The sequence below is a fragment of the Pangasianodon hypophthalmus genome, chromosome 26 (assembly GCF_027358585.1).
Source record: "Pangasianodon hypophthalmus isolate fPanHyp1 chromosome 26, fPanHyp1.pri, whole genome shotgun sequence".
In the NCBI taxonomy this organism is placed as follows: domain Eukaryota; kingdom Metazoa; phylum Chordata; class Actinopteri; order Siluriformes; family Pangasiidae; genus Pangasianodon; species Pangasianodon hypophthalmus.
In genome coordinates, this window is record NC_069735.1 from 6,046,913 (window position 1) to 6,062,525 (window position 15,613).

Sequence of the window (15,613 nt, forward strand, 5' to 3'; positions counted from 1 at the left end):
ATTACCAGTTACCAGCTCATTGTCTCTTTATTGCACTGATTAAAAATACAACTTAAAATTTCTGGGAAAGTACAACTTAACATTATTAATTAAAAATTTTGTCCATACTAGTTTGACTTTATTTTGAAGAACTAAATAACTGCAGAGGCCACAGCAACATATATTCAAAACAGAAACGTTAATGACTTGATGTATGGTCGTCATAGTCTTGAACACTTCATCGTCAAAAAAAGGGTACTTTCCCATTGTCTCTAGGATCTTTGTACGTTTAATGTGTCTTTTGCTAAATGATCACCATCAGTACCCACCTTTAGTATTACCCCCATAGTAATCTTTTACCTAGAAAGGTACACATAGTGTTACTTTTAAAGGATTACTCTAAAAGCTAATTAAAGTGGTCCGTAAGGTCCAGTTATGTAGCTTATAATAATTTTAAAGGTACACTACATTTCCATTACCATGTGTGACAAGGAGGAGGGAGGGGCCAGGCTGTGAGGATGCACGCCTGGCTCTGAGTTGTCTAATCAGTGGGAGAGGGGGATAAAGGAGCAGCTGGAGATGCAGAGGGAGAGAGAGACGCACACATGTCATGTGTTTGTGGTTTACGGTATGTTTATTTTATGTTTATGATTAAACTTTACTTTGGAGTTCACTCGGCTCCTGCCTCCTCCTTGCCCACCCTTGAAGATGGTTACACCGTGTAAAAGATGCACACTAAAGGTACAGTAGATGTACCCTTGAATGTACCAACCCAAAGGGCAAGGAATGATACAGTTTAGCATCCTTTTTTCTGAGTGTTCCATCTCTTTATAATTAATTTTCTGATCCACCTTAAACAGTTTCATGCCTGTTCATGCTGCTTTGAAAAATGTTATTTTTTTATAAACTCATGTGCAGTTGTGCTTCATCTCGTAGTTGTGTTTCATTATATGTTAGGGTTTTTTTTAGGGAGGGTGATAAAATTACATGAAACATATTTCTTTGTTAAACATTCAGGTTCATCCAGTTAATTACACCAAAGGTCAATTTTTATTTGAATAAAATGTGGAGGAGCAAAACATTATGATTCTCCATAGCCTAATATCAATCTATATAATCAGGCTTGTTTACATTTACATGAAAAACACATTTATCTAAGAGTAATAATACTGTATTTGCATTTGTAAAAGTGATGAACAATATTATAATGAAGATGAAGACTGACAGTTTTGGTGATAGTAATGTGCACTCTCTCAAAAATGCTATAATGCAGGATTTTGTGTTTTTCTGTCACCATGCACTCTTGATAAGCAACGGATCTAATTTAATTTGAGTAAAATTAATTTAATTAATTAATTTAATTTAATTTAATTAATAGTGAAAATTACAGCACCAATGAAATGAAGAACTGAAAGTACTGAAAGTTACGGAATAAGACTGTTTTTGATGTTTTAGAATTGAACAGTAATGAAGTTTTGATGAATCATGCAACCCTACGAAAGATGGGTGCAATTCTGCATCAGTCCTTAGTCCCTGAAAGGCCTGAAGTGCTTCCTCTCTCCAGTGGAGATTCTTTGGTTTACCTTTGAGAAGTGACATGAGTGGTGTTGCCACAGAGCTAAAACCCCTTATGAACCATTTGTAGAAGTTGGTGAATCCTAGGAACCTTTGTAACGCTTTAGTTATCTGTAGTTGTAGTCATGAGGTTACTGCTGCTACTTTGGTTCAGTACATCTCCACAACATGTTCATCCAGGATATAGCTCAAACATACCTTTTATGGAACTCAAATTTCTCAAGCTTGATGTACAGACAATTGTCCAATAGCTTCCTCTGACACAAGAGGAAATGGGTACTTGTAGTTGATGGTTACCACATTCAGACCTCTGTAATCAATGCATGACTGAAACTTGTTTCTGGAGCAGATAAAGAATATGCTCTGCTGGGTGGGGGTGAGGAACTAGACTGAAGATCAAGGCTGCAGTCCCAAAGAAAATAAGGTGGAAATTCTGAGGCCTTGGGTTTTCTAAATACTTCTGACAAATTGGGACATGGAGCTGGGATGTGAATATTCTCCTACACTTTTGAGTTTTCAATCTGTGTGGTTCAGAAAGGGAAAGAGAGACAAGAATCAAAACAGTGCATATGTTAACTTACATTCTCTCCATGAAAAGGAAGGGTTATGTGTTGTGACCCAAGGTGTAAAGAGCACTACTGGATTCTCTGGTAACTTCATAATCATGAAGGAGATGGATTCTGTGTGAAGAAAGGGGAAGAAAGGTTTTGAACGTTGGCTCAGAAATCTTAGTGCATCATCAGCTGTTGACTGTTTTCCTTGTCTTAACATGAGAATTTGCTCAACATTCACTTGTCCAGACTGAATATTCAAACACTTCCTGAAATGCACTCTTGAACTCTTGGTAAGTTTGTTGTAGCTAACAGGATCACAGACAACTGTAACCCATGTTATTGCTTTTCTGGTGAGCAGTGAATCACCATCTTCGGGAAACTTTCAAACAGAATAGAATAATGCATAAGAAAGCCTTTGCATCTTTCCAGAAACCCATCATAGTTATAAGGTTGTGCAATACAAAGTCATGAAGTGAAGTCATGAAGACAAATCTTCCAGGTTTGTGTTGTGTATCAGGCTATTCATGGTAGCACTGGGTTTATGAATGAGAGTTGGTGTTTCTCCACAGCAGACTCTGAATACCTCCTCTATGGTGATGGAGATCTGCTGGAGCTGCTGAGCAAGAGCCCCTAAAAGCTGGCCTAGCAATGCAACTCCTGAATGCAGATCTCAAACTTCCATGAAGTCATCTGTAACACTCAAGAATTTTAAGGCTCCATGTGTGGAGGTTTTTTAAACAAAAAACCTCAGTGCACAATCCTAGGCAAATCCAGTAGCTAGGCAAAAGGATCAAAAGGAAAACAACAGTGGTTGATGACAGAAACATTGTGAGAGCTGTGAAGAAAAAGCAGCAGTCAGTGACATCACAAACAACCTCCTCAGGGCAGCAGTGAAGGTATCACAATCCACCGTGCAAAGAAGACTTCAAGAGCAGAAATATAGAGGCCACACCACAAGATGCAAGCCACTCATCAGAAGTAAGAATCGGAAGGCCAGATTGGAATTCGCAAACAAATACAGAGATGAGCCACAAAAGTCCTGGAACCAAGATTAACCTCTACCAAAGTGATGGAAAGGCTAAAGTGTGGAGAAAGAAAGGATCTGTTCACGATCCAAAATAGGCATAATGTCTGCCTCCAGAAGGCAGACATTCTGGGAGTTCTGTAGGCATTATGAAGTCAAATTCTTGGAGTGCAATAGGCATTATGATGTCTGAGATTGTGGGAGTTCATCAGCATTATGAAGTCAGAGTTCCTGATATTGATTCTGCATGTTCAGAGATCCTGGGACATGATTAGGCATTGTTAAATGAGTGATTTGGAAAGATCAACTGAATTATAGAGTCAGATTCTGGGTGTTCAGTAGGAATTGTGATGTCAGAGATTCTGCATTTTCAGCATTGTGAAGTCAGTGACTGAATTGTGAACTCAGGAATTGTGAACTAAGTTGCTGGGGCCTAATTAGGCATTGTGAAGTCATTCTGTGATTCAATAAGCATTATGAATTTAGGGATTCTATGAGTATATCAGCAATTCTGTACATCAGCAATTCTGTGTCACAGATTCTGCATTTTCAGTCAACATTATGAAGACACATTTTGGGAATTTAATAGGAATCATGATATCAGAGATTCTGAGAGTTTATTGGCCATTGTAAAATCAGTGATAAATGGAGGTGAATGGGCATTGTGAAATCAGACATACTGGGAGTCTAGGAGCACTGTGTAGTCAGTGATTCTAGGAGTTCATCAGCATTATAAACAGATTCTCTGCATTCTATAGGCATTATAATGTCAGAGATTCTGGGATTAGTCTTGTGAAGTCAGGTATTCTGGGCATTCAACAACATTATAGACACATTGTAGGCATTCACTAGGCATTGTGAAGTTAGAGGTTCTTGTAGTTCTACAGCATTATAAATTAATTTATGTAACTGGATACCTTCTCCACTTGTACACATAGGCTGAGACTTACCATAAAGTCATGTGGTGACTTTATGACATGTTATTTAACTACACATTACCATTGTCAATGGCTATATGTCCCTGAAACCTTCTTGCTGATTTCCAGCTGGTTTGGTGTTGGTTCCAAATGTCAGGAAACCCTGGAGAACCATCCAGTGTTCATGAATGACTGCTACATACAAAACTAGCATTCTGTTTCACCCCTTCTAACCACCAGAGGCCATGTTTAAAGGCCAGTATAACCTATGCCAAGATGTCACACGGAACCAACTCACCCTAAGACTGACTGAAAGGGTGCCTGGAAATGACAGCCACATTCACTCCACAGGGAGGAGTGATGTTGATCATATAGAATCTCGGAAGCAAGCATGGTGATACCCAGGTGGCAGTGATCCAGACCTCCTGGAGCAAGATTCCTCTGAATACTGCCCATAAAGAGGAGATGCTTCACATACAGGGGTATATCACAGCTGGGGATGTCACAAATATTTGGAATTAATCCTTTGGTCTATCTGACACTATCCACATTCCAGATTGCATTGTTCTGCTCAAAATTACTGATATCTTGTAAATCCACTACAATGCAGACTCTTTGACTTCAATGTTAATGACTTCCCAGAATCCCTCACAATACCTAATCAACTCTGGCAACATCCAGAAGGGAATCTAATTTAGCCTCTATGAGCTCACAGGCTAAGGCAACAGGCTCAAAACAGGCCATATTAGCCATCCTCAAATGGCGATGGTCAATATAGAATTAGATACTGATGTACAACTCATAGTGCCAAATGCTGAATGTTTCGTGTATTACACTGGGCATTAAAAAGACTCTAGCTTATCAGCAGCACTGCACCCAGAGTGTGTAGAATGTGCCCTAACCAACATAACTGGTGATACTGCATTTCATTGGCTTTGTATGTATATTCTGTACAATGACAATAAAGTTGAATCTAATCTAATCTAATCTAATCTAATCTAATCTAATCTAATCTAATCTATTAAACAGGTCAGACTGGGCCACAGGCCTGTGGTTGATGCTTGCATCACTTCATTGGTGTTTTCACCAGATGAAGCTCTACACTCTGACGTACACTGCCCAAGTACAGAGTGCAGATACACAGATTCCATTATTCAATTCAATTCAATTTTATTTGTATAGCACATTTAACAATGGACATTGTCACAAAGCAGCTTTAGAGAAATGTATAAATTCAGGATATAAATTTTAATTTTATGAATTTATCCCTAATGAGCAAGCCAGAGGCGACGGTGGCAAGGAAGAAAACTCCCTGTATGAGGAAGAAACCTTGAGAGGAACCAGACTCAAAACGGAACCCATCCATCTGCATGATTTTGATGATGGAACTAGTGAAATTAGTTTGGTCTCTCGAAGGGGAGTAAAACATTATAATCGTTGATATGTTATTTATATGCTGCTGTAGAAGTTTGGAGTGGAGGACATGGGATGGATCAACCACTATTTTCTGTGCTCCCTTATGTGTGGACCACTCGTAACTGGACTGAAGGGACATGTATTCCTTCCCTCCTATAAGCTTCTTGGCAGTTTTCACAATGGAGGCAAGCTGTCATTTTAACTGCACCATGAGATTAACATACCATGCCTGTATCCCATAACTCTCTAAAACCACTCAGTAAAACAAAATTATCAGTTTCTGGCTGATCCCATACACTCTGAGCTTACACAAGATATATAGTCTGGAGCACTTTCACTATCATAGAAGCTAAATTTTGCTCTATTATGTCCCTTTGCCATCTCCTGGCTTCCTATAGGAGGTAGTAACATTCATTTTGTACTATTTTCAGCTCTGCTCACTAACGATTCCTAAAAGCTGCTTTTTTTTTCTGTTGATGAAGTCTTTAACCTGATTTTATATGTGTATTATATGTGGTTTGTTGTTGGTATATTCAGTTATGTCCTTTTTAGTGAGCATGTTTTCCACACAACATTTACTATACTGCACTTTACTGTCCCATGTCTCACACTTGACATATTGATAAAAGCCAGGTAAGAAAGCGTCAAGATTACTGTTTAAAAGAAAATTAAAATAAGGGTGCCAGGTGAATGCTGCAGCTGATTTTGGACACAGTCTGGCACAGTGGATGATACTCTCACCGCGTTACAGCTGGGTGCATTATCTGTATACCCTCTTGTGCATGTGCTCACATATGTCAAGCCCATTACTACATAGTCACTTTGTACTGGGCAAGGCAATGTTGATCTTATAGAATCTGGAAAAGGTGCAAAGGTGCATGGCAATGCTCAGGTGGCAGCAGCGCAGACCTCCTGGAACAGTTCACCTCTGAGTACTACTCTGAGGAAGAGACGCTTCTTGTAGAGTGGCATGTCACAACAGTGGCTAGTCGTCTGGTGGCTAAGGTGATGACATCAAACCACTGAGTGGGCCTGCTTAGACAGGGCAGCTCAACATGTCTTTCTACTGTTAAAGATGAGCAATGGATCTGATTATCAAATCTCTGCTTTCCAGTCCACATAGTGCATAGCAAAGATCGGCTGGTTCCCCTTCATGGAACGCTGCAAGGTCAATCAGCTAGTTCACAAAATTCAGGGATATGATCTTAAGCAGGAACCCTAGGTTCAGCCACTATTGATCCAGTATGGTGGGTTTAATGCTTAAGTGTCCACTCTTCTTGACAAAGTGATTGCCAGCAAGAAGGTGATCTCTAGTGAAGTCCATTTCAGCTCAGCATCCTGTATGGGCTCATAGGGGAAGGTTCCCAGGGAGTTTAGCTTTAAGTGGGGCACCAGGCTGGACTCTTGGGGGAGTGCAGTGGACAATGGGATCTTGCTCCCTTCAGCAAGTTTAGTCGCTGTGAGACACCATCCATAGTGCTGCAGTGCACAGCAAATAACTACATATACTTTCAATGTATATGTATGTATTCAATGTATACTTTCAAGGAGACTTCTCTTTGTCTAGCAGTTTCTGCCAAAAGGTTAGTACCAGACAGTGCACTGGATCAATATGACAGAGAGAACATTTGCTAAACAATTTCCACTTCAGCGCGTACAAGGCCCATGCACTGGAGGCTCTTGCAGGCTCTGGAGGCACAGGTACCCTGGCTGATGGTGCCAAATCATCCCATGTAATTGAGACAACAGATCTTGCTGCCAGGGGCAAGCTGCAAAGGCATTCTCTCAGCAAGGTCAGCAGAGTAACCCAGTTCCTTGTTGGCCATTTTGGGACCACAAGCTGGGCTCTGTGGCCTAACTGCTGAATTCTGTGTAATAGCAGAAACACTGGCAGAGGCGAAAACACATGCACTAGGCATTGGGGCCAATGTATCCTGACCCAATGGACTGTCCTGCTCCATAAGGGAAAACCATAATCGACAAAGAGACATTGTGGCATTGGCAAAAAGGTCTATTTTTGCCATGTTTTCTCTCAAATCTAAAACACCCCTACTGGATGTAGACACCATTCCCCTGGGTGTACATTCTGTCTTGATAGTGCATCTCCTGCAACATTGTGCTTTTTTGGCAAATGAGTTGCTCTCAACAAGGCTAATTGTGTGTGAGTCCATGCAAGTGACCATCACATCATTGTCCAGAAAAATTTGCAGGCTATATATATATATATATATATATATATATATATATATATATATATATATATATATATATATATATATATATATATATACACAGATCATGTTTACGACCATCATCAAAATTTTACACCCCTCTGGCTCTTAATGTATCGTGTTGCCTTCTTGAGCAACAGTGAATGTTTGCACATTTTATAATAGTTGTGTACGAGTCCCTCAGTTGTCCTCATTGTGAAAAGATGGATCTCAACATCATATAGCCGCTGTTGTAAATGGGTCAAAAATGCAAAAGATGCTGGAAAACCAAATAATGTGCAGGACCTGGAGGATTTTTCTGAAGAATAGTGGGCAGTTTAACTGCTCAGGACAAACAAGGGACTCATGAACAACTATCACAAAACATAAAAACAGTCCTTGATCATCCAGGTAACAACACACAGTATTAAGAATCAAGCGTATGTAAAGTTTTGAACTGGATAATTTGTGGAGATTCAGTTATTATTTTGTCTTGTGGACTATATGTAAACATCTGTTATGTGAAATAGCTTGTTCAGGGCAGTACTAAATAAAAAACAAAATGCAATTTTTATGATTCCTCTTTTTTTTTTTTAATTATTAACAATTTGCAGATTCTGCAAGGCGTATGTAAACTTATGACCCCAACCGTACATTGTTAAAAGTCCTATATAAATAAAATTGAATTGAACTGAAGTGCACACTGAAGTGAAGTGAAGTGAAGCTCACGGGACAACCAAAATTAAGGTTCATTAACATGAACTTGCAGCTAGGTTTTATTTGTCGATCATCAGTAGTTTGCTCCAGTAGCACAACCCAAACGCTGCCTTACTTTAAGTTCATCGGAGTGTTTAGGAGCTCTTATGCAATCATGCTTGGCATAAAAGAACAGTTGTTATGCAGAATTTAACCTAATCCTCACTGTTATGGTGGTACATTGGAGGATCTGTGATGTTGTGAGGCTGTGTCTTCCAGTAGGACATTGATCCAAAACATACATCCTAATCCACACAAAAATAGTTAAATGACCACAGAGTCAAACTTTTGACATGTCCATCCAAGTCCCCTGATCTAAACCAGATTGAAAGCCAGTAAGGGGAGCTGAAGAGGAGAGTGCACAAGAGAATACTTAGGACCCAGGAGGATCTGGAGAGATTCTGTACTGAGGAGTGGACAAGACTCAGTACTGTTACACTGGCAAAGGGAGGTTGCACAAAGTACTAAATGCAAGGGTGCCAAAAGCACAGTTGTGTACACTGTGTAAATCTCTTGCTTATCTGTGTGTAACTTTACACTTTTTTTCTTTTTTTGCAAATGGCAGCAGGACAGGGCAATTGTTCCAAGTCAATAATAAACCTGTGCTATTGGCATATCATATGAACTAAAAAGTGAAGTCTGTGAGGTGCGTTCCCGTGGAACAGGACACCTTTCCATGACACCTCCCTGTTCTATGAATCTTATTAAATGTTAAAGTTATGAAAAACACAGTGATTATAATTTTGAACACTTATCATAAGTGAATGATCATTAATAGCTGCACAGGATTTAAATGTGTGATGTTAATCTCACACAACACCCACAGACAAAAACAGCATGCTGTGAACCAGGATGTGGGAGAAAATCAAGTTTGCATCATGCTTTTCACATTTTTGGTGAAGGTTTTTCAGCCTGTCGTGCAATGAAGTACCATTGATGTACTGTGTTAATAACTTGTGGAAGAGAATGTCTTTTAATGTCAGCTTTAAGACACCGCTTTCTTGTATGGATCTTATTGTTAATGTTATGAAAAAGGAGTGAGAGAATGTAATCACCTGTGTCTAAAAGGTTAATGGTTCAGGAAAATGAAGCTTTTACTTCCCTTTTACTTTTACTATTTCGAATGCCACAAACCCTGGCTCTAGAAAGGGTGTATTGCCTTAATTTAAGTTATAATGCACTACACTATACGTAGTACAACAGGTTTGCTTGTCAGCTTTTTGGACTTTTAAGTTCTTGAATGTTTATGCTATTTTCCTGTAAAAATGACTGACAGCAGACAATGAGCCTCATTTATCAAGCTGAAAAGCAACAGATTTATTCATAAATCATTCGTATGAGCATTTACACAAGAAATTTGATATTCATAACAAAAAAATCCCCTTATTTTGTAATATACTATACTATACTACTGTACATATACTACTGCTGCTCCTGAGTGTTTCTAGTTAAAAATAAAAAGACTAACTAATGTATTGCCTCTCATGGGGCAACTAATATCTCAACTGATTGACTTATATTTGTATTACATTTACAGCATTTAGCAGACACCCTTATCCAGAGCGACTTATATACAGTTGCTTGCAAAATTATTCAACCCCCCTGGAATTTATCGGATTTGTCTGAATAACGAATGATAAATTCACATATTCTTCCTGTCAGTAATTTTATTGCAAACTTGTGGACTCTTAGTGAATTTTCAAAGTCAAAATTAACTGTTGGTCATCAAGTATTTCAAAGAAAATCAAAAACTGAAAAATGCTGCTTGTATAAGTATTCAACCCGCCAGGTTCTGGAAGCTCAAGATGAATGATAGTCTGTGCTGTGACAGTGCTAAATATCTTTTATTGGCATAGAAGGGAGTTGAAATAACGTTGACATATGCCTTTCTGCTTTTTTCTTTCACTGTTTCCAGCCCTCTAGGTGCTTAACCAATTACCTTTGTGGTTTTCACTAAATGAAAATGAGCTGTGTCAGGAACATGCTTTGCACTTTATGGGAGATTAATATACGCACATAAGTACAAGGGAAATCAGCATTTTCTGAAACTTTAGTAACTCTAGTGGAAACTCTTAGTTCAATTTGGCTTACGCAAACGTTTTCATACTAAAAGATTTATAAATGAGGCTCAATGTAAGTATGATTTAATATATAAAACATTCTGAAATACTACACACCCACACACACATAGTGTAGCATGATGGTTGGTCTACAATTCTCTCATTCTTCTGATCCACTGCCAACTTCACTGCTGAAGAGTGTGATCCTAATCTAACACAGGATGTGGTGTGTAGATAAAGTTCATACACTGTTTTTTGCACATTTTTTTGGAAGAGGTATTGATGATGCCGTTTTTCAGCCTGCCATGGTCCAGTCGAGCTCAGACTCTGTCTGGATTGAAGAACTTTCCGGTGTAGCGGCCGTGATTATGGAGATCAAACGGGCTGAGGACTTTGCGGATGCCCAGCATATTGGACCTGGCTATTCTCTTGAAGGTCCATGGGTTCTGGTTGTTGGCCTCCATCTCAGCTTGTTCCTGCTGCATGGCAGCCAGACTCTCTCTGCTCACCACCTGTTTGAGAACACATGTTGCATGAAAAGACATTTTACTGGAACATTTTACAGATTGCATGTAAAAATATACTGTACATACATCCATTACTGCAAGATTTAATCATGTGCAATTTAATCATTAAAAATAACATTTTTATTTAGAAAAAAAAATTGTTGTACAGATAAATTTTATTTAGTATCTAAAAAAGTTTTCACTCCATTGGAGCATGGCACCATCTTGAGGAACTTGACACAAAGTATTCTACCAAAAAATAGTGAATATACATACATTACTCACTATATGGCCAAAAGTACGTGGACACCTGTCCGTTACACCCGTGTTGTGTGAGAAAAGCCCAGGATAACAGCAGTTACTGAAATACTCAAACCAGCCCACCTGGTACAGAGAATGCACTTTTTCTTCATTCTGATGATTGATGTGAACATTAACTGAAGCTCTTGACCTGCATCTGCATGATTGATTGCATTGCGCTGTTGCCACATGATTGGCTTACCAGATAAATGCATGAATGTGCAGGAGTATAGGTGTTCCTATTGATTCCTCCAACCAACTGTCTCAGCTGGTGTCCACATATGTGCAGCTGAGGCATTTCACAGACAAATACACTTGTGTGTGCTTGTGTATGGAGGCTTCCACAATTAGTCAGTGCATGTCATGGAAACAAAACACCATGAATTCTAACATTCTAAGCAGAACTGCGTGAAGTTCTTTAGAAAACATGTCAGGGCAAGGATAGGAGAACATTTCCACTCAATATACCTCAGTGCACACCACAGTCACATCTATAAAAAGTAAAAAAAAAATAAAAAAGTCATCCCATCATCCCAGCAATAACTATACTCTACAACTGAGAATCTGGGCTTGAAGTTTTTTTGCTATATTTTTTCATTAATTATTCTGTCCATTCTGTCTGCTTAGTTGGTATAATTTTTTTTTTACATTATAGAGAACAGTGTGTTGATGAGGGGCAAACAGGAAATACTGTGCAAATGAATAAAACCAGGGGTGTAGAGAATAAAAGTTAATGGGTGATCGGTTACAGCTAGGGTCATGGTTAAGATATAAATGATGTTCTCTTTTGATGTGTAGTGAGCAGGCCTTTAGTCATTCTCCCACCCACTTGAAGCGTATAAAATTTACTTTTGTTATTTTTACTTTTTTTGGGCTTTATATGTTTGTTCATCTATATACTTTACTTTTAATCTATGCATTATAAATTTTCTACTCAGATCAGTCCCTTAAATAAACAATACTTTTGGGCCTGTGCGGGCCTGTCATTCATACAAGTCGATTAAAAGTCTGCTGAAATATTTTACAGGCCATATCCTTGATTACAACATTATCGTCGATAATGATTACTAGATTATTTCCTCCCACTAAGGCTGAACAGATATCCTAACTCCATCCGTGTCGTGCTGAACGTAAAACGCAGAAACATGTTAAAACACGAAACGATTAGATCAGTTTTCAATTTCACCATTCATGTGTGTACATGCTGTTTTGAAAATGAGTGTGCTGACTGTCATATTAACCTCCTTCTATCATAATGGTGATCTAAGATTCTATGAAGTGAATTATAAAAAAAAAAATTATTATGTTAAAAACAAAACAGCTGATGGATGGGAGCACTGGGTATAAGCCAACACAGAGATAAAGGCAGGGAACCACTAAACTGTGCACTGCTGTTGCCAGGCCTGCGACCTGCCCAACAAGATCCACGAGGGATATCTTGGTTATCTTGGCTTAACTCCATTTCAGTATAATAACTTGTGTTTAGGTACAGTTATTGGATAGTATTGCTCCCATCATGAGGTTGGGTTACTGTGTGTGTGGGGTTTCTGTGCATGTTCTTCCTATGCATAGGTTTCCTCCGGGTTCTCCCCAACCACCACCACCACCACAAAACATGATAGTAGATGGTATTGCTAAGACAAATTACCCCCAGGTGTGAACGACTGTGTAATGTTTGCAAAGACCCTGACCACGATAAAGAGATTACTGAAGATGAGCGAGTGAGCTTGCGTTTACCTTGATAGATCTTTTTTTTTTTTTCCATTTCATTCATCTTAAGTAACATGTTGGCCAGGGTCAGGGGGAGCCCATCCCTGGGGAATACACTTTGGACGAGATGCCAGTCCATCACAGGGCAGCATGCACACACATTCACATATAGGGGCAATTTAGAGTAGCCAATTCACCTCCCAGCATTTTGTCCTGGCAGGAAACCAGAGAACTCAGAGAACATACAAAACTCCACACAGACAGAAACCCAAGTTCAGGCATCACAGTGCCATCGGATTTTACCGCATGCAGTATACCCAATACATCCTATATAATAATTTATTTTGCATAAAAGATACACAAACGCAGGAATGTTGACAAGAACATAAGTTAAAAGCGAACCTTGGCTGGGAAGGGCAGCTTCTTTGCCACTTCTTTAAGCACAGATTCCACTTCCCCAAGTTCAATATGACCTCCGACCTCTACTATCAACCGGCCGCACTTTACTGGTGTAACGTAGTGGTCGATGGCACCTTTGCCTCCTCCCATGCGTTGACCCAGGCCTTTACGAGTAATGGGCTTGTAAGGAGCATTAATCCGCCAATGGGCAAAGGTGGTACGTGAGTCCATACGCCGATTAATAGTGAGCCTCATCATCTCCATGTGGCCCCAGTGCAGATATCCTCCACCCATAGCCTAGAAAGAGCAATATATTTAAGAAACAAATACTGAGGACAGCTTTACATGAATGACAATCTAGTAAATTTTACTTGGTGCTCAATAAGTAATGAGAACTTTTAGGTTGTTATATAATTGTGGGATTATAGAGATTTATGTGGAGGGTCTTCGGTGGATTATTTTTGCTCAAGCTCTAGTACACCAAGAATATGGCAGTAATATAATATTGTAACATCACACATTTCACAATGGTTTCACACTTGGGGTAGACACTGGTATGTAGGCGAACATAGTGAAGTACCAAAGACAGTGAAGTATTTATTTGAAGCTGCGAATATGGTTATCGACATGGCTACCCTGGTCTGCTACAGTAACATTACACAAAAGAATTTCTGCACACGAAATTGAAAAGACGTTACAGACACTACAGTTTCCTATAAAAATAGATCACAGTTGTTTAAAGAGCATTTTTAAATACGGATTTTAAACCAGCTGAACAGCCAAAAGCAATAAGAAAAACACTATACTAAAAACTGAAAACACTAGCATACAGCAAATGTGATTGAGGAGACAAATCATCCCCCTCCAAACACCAGTATTTCCCAAAATCTCACCCCAAATCCATCACACCATCATCTATCAACATGAGTCTATCACCATAATGTAAATGTTTTTAATTAAAAATAGAGAAATAGATATTAAGCATGCAATCAATATACTGACAGTCTACAGGGAAAAAAGTACTGACCAAAATGCCATACTGTCCCCATCTGAACGTGTTGGCGGAAATAGCTGGACCCTGGATGTCACGTAGCTTCTTCATCTCCTTCTTGGCCTTTTTTAAATTAGGGACCTTATTGAGGAATTTGAGTTTGGGCCTGTCTGGTAAAACCACATCTGTAAAAGAGACAGAGGAAACAAATAAATAACGAGATTGAACATGTTTTAAATAAACAGCCGCTGAGATAAAGGTGCTGGAGATAATGTAGTGTCCTCATGTTGCACATCCGGGTCCCTGGAGGACTAGTGGTTATGCAACGGCACTCTGACCGCTGCGGCCCGGGTTCGATTCCTGGCCAGGGAACCAACCCCAGCACACGACAGTGCCAGTCCCAAGCCCGGATAAAACTGGGGAGGGTCAGGCGTCAGGAAGGGCATCCGGCATAAAAACTGTGCCAAATCAAATATGTGGACCAATGACCCGCTGTGTGATCCCCTAACGGGAGCAGCCGAAAGAACCACCTCATGTTACACATCTGAATAATACGATGTAAATGAACTTCATGCCTAGGACCCAACTTCATGCTTAAACTCCCACTTCTCAGCAAATCCTGTGACATTTGGAAATCAGGCTGAGAAACTGGTCATTATTCTATTTTATTCAGTAGCTATAAGTTTAAAACAAATGCTCTAAATCCTTATGTATAAAAGGATTACCACTGTAGTCTGGAGGAACATCATACGTCTTCAACCCAGCCGAGAGCACCTTTAAGTCCTGCTGCTGCAGGAGAGCTGAATGTGGCAAAGCAGAGAGAAAAACAGCTCTTATAAAACACTTGGATGCTTGACTTAATAATGCAATATCCGTACAAACATAAGCATGGTTAAACACACAGATAAAACACTGGACATGTCTATAAACTCCATATTACACTCGCTGTGGTCATTTACCTGGCGCTTGTAGCGTCCTGCTCGCTAGCCCTGAAAACACACGCCTAAACACCGAAAACATGTTCAATTATAATGTTAGAAATATCAAACTATTTTATCAAACCATTAATATCATCTTCTGAGTGGTACACGGTTGTCGTTTTGTCAACATGCATTCAACAAGGTCGCAGCCATCTTTCTTAGGCTACATCCGGTGACGCATTAAAATACGTCCGCTGAAAACCAGGACTGTAGAAAAGAGTTCCACTTACATACAC

At 39.4% G+C, this 15,613-nt stretch overlaps 1 protein-coding gene across 1 annotated transcript; it reads right to left on the reverse strand.

Moving 5' to 3' along the window:
- Nucleotides 1-9,719: 9,719 nt before the first annotated feature.
- Nucleotides 9,720-15,568, reverse strand: mrpl16 (mitochondrial ribosomal protein L16). The gene is made up of 5 exons (XM_034300231.2): nt 15,357-15,568; nt 15,123-15,197; nt 14,434-14,582; nt 13,410-13,703; nt 9,720-11,003 (listed from the first exon to the last, which is right to left on the reverse strand). The coding sequence occupies exons 1-5, from the start codon at nt 15,415-15,417 to the stop codon at nt 10,812-10,814; spliced, it is 771 nt and encodes a 256-aa protein (XP_034156122.2). The 5' UTR covers nt 15,418-15,568; the 3' UTR covers nt 9,720-10,811.
- Nucleotides 15,569-15,613: the final 45 nt, after the last annotated feature.

Excerpts from the sequence above, each read along its gene's own strand:
- mrpl16 (XM_034300231.2), bottom strand. The coding sequence starts at position 15,417 with ATGTTTTCGGTGTTTAGGCGTGTGTTTTCAGGGCTAGCGAGCAGGACG. Across the intron at positions 14,583-15,122 it reads TGTTCCTCCAGACTACAGTG|ATGTGGTTTTACCAGACAGG; the intron begins GTAATCCTTTTA and ends TCTCTTTTACAG. Across the intron at positions 13,704-14,433 it reads GGGGACAGTATGGCATTTTG|GCTATGGGTGGAGGATATCT; the intron begins GTCAGTACTTTT and ends TGCTCTTTCTAG.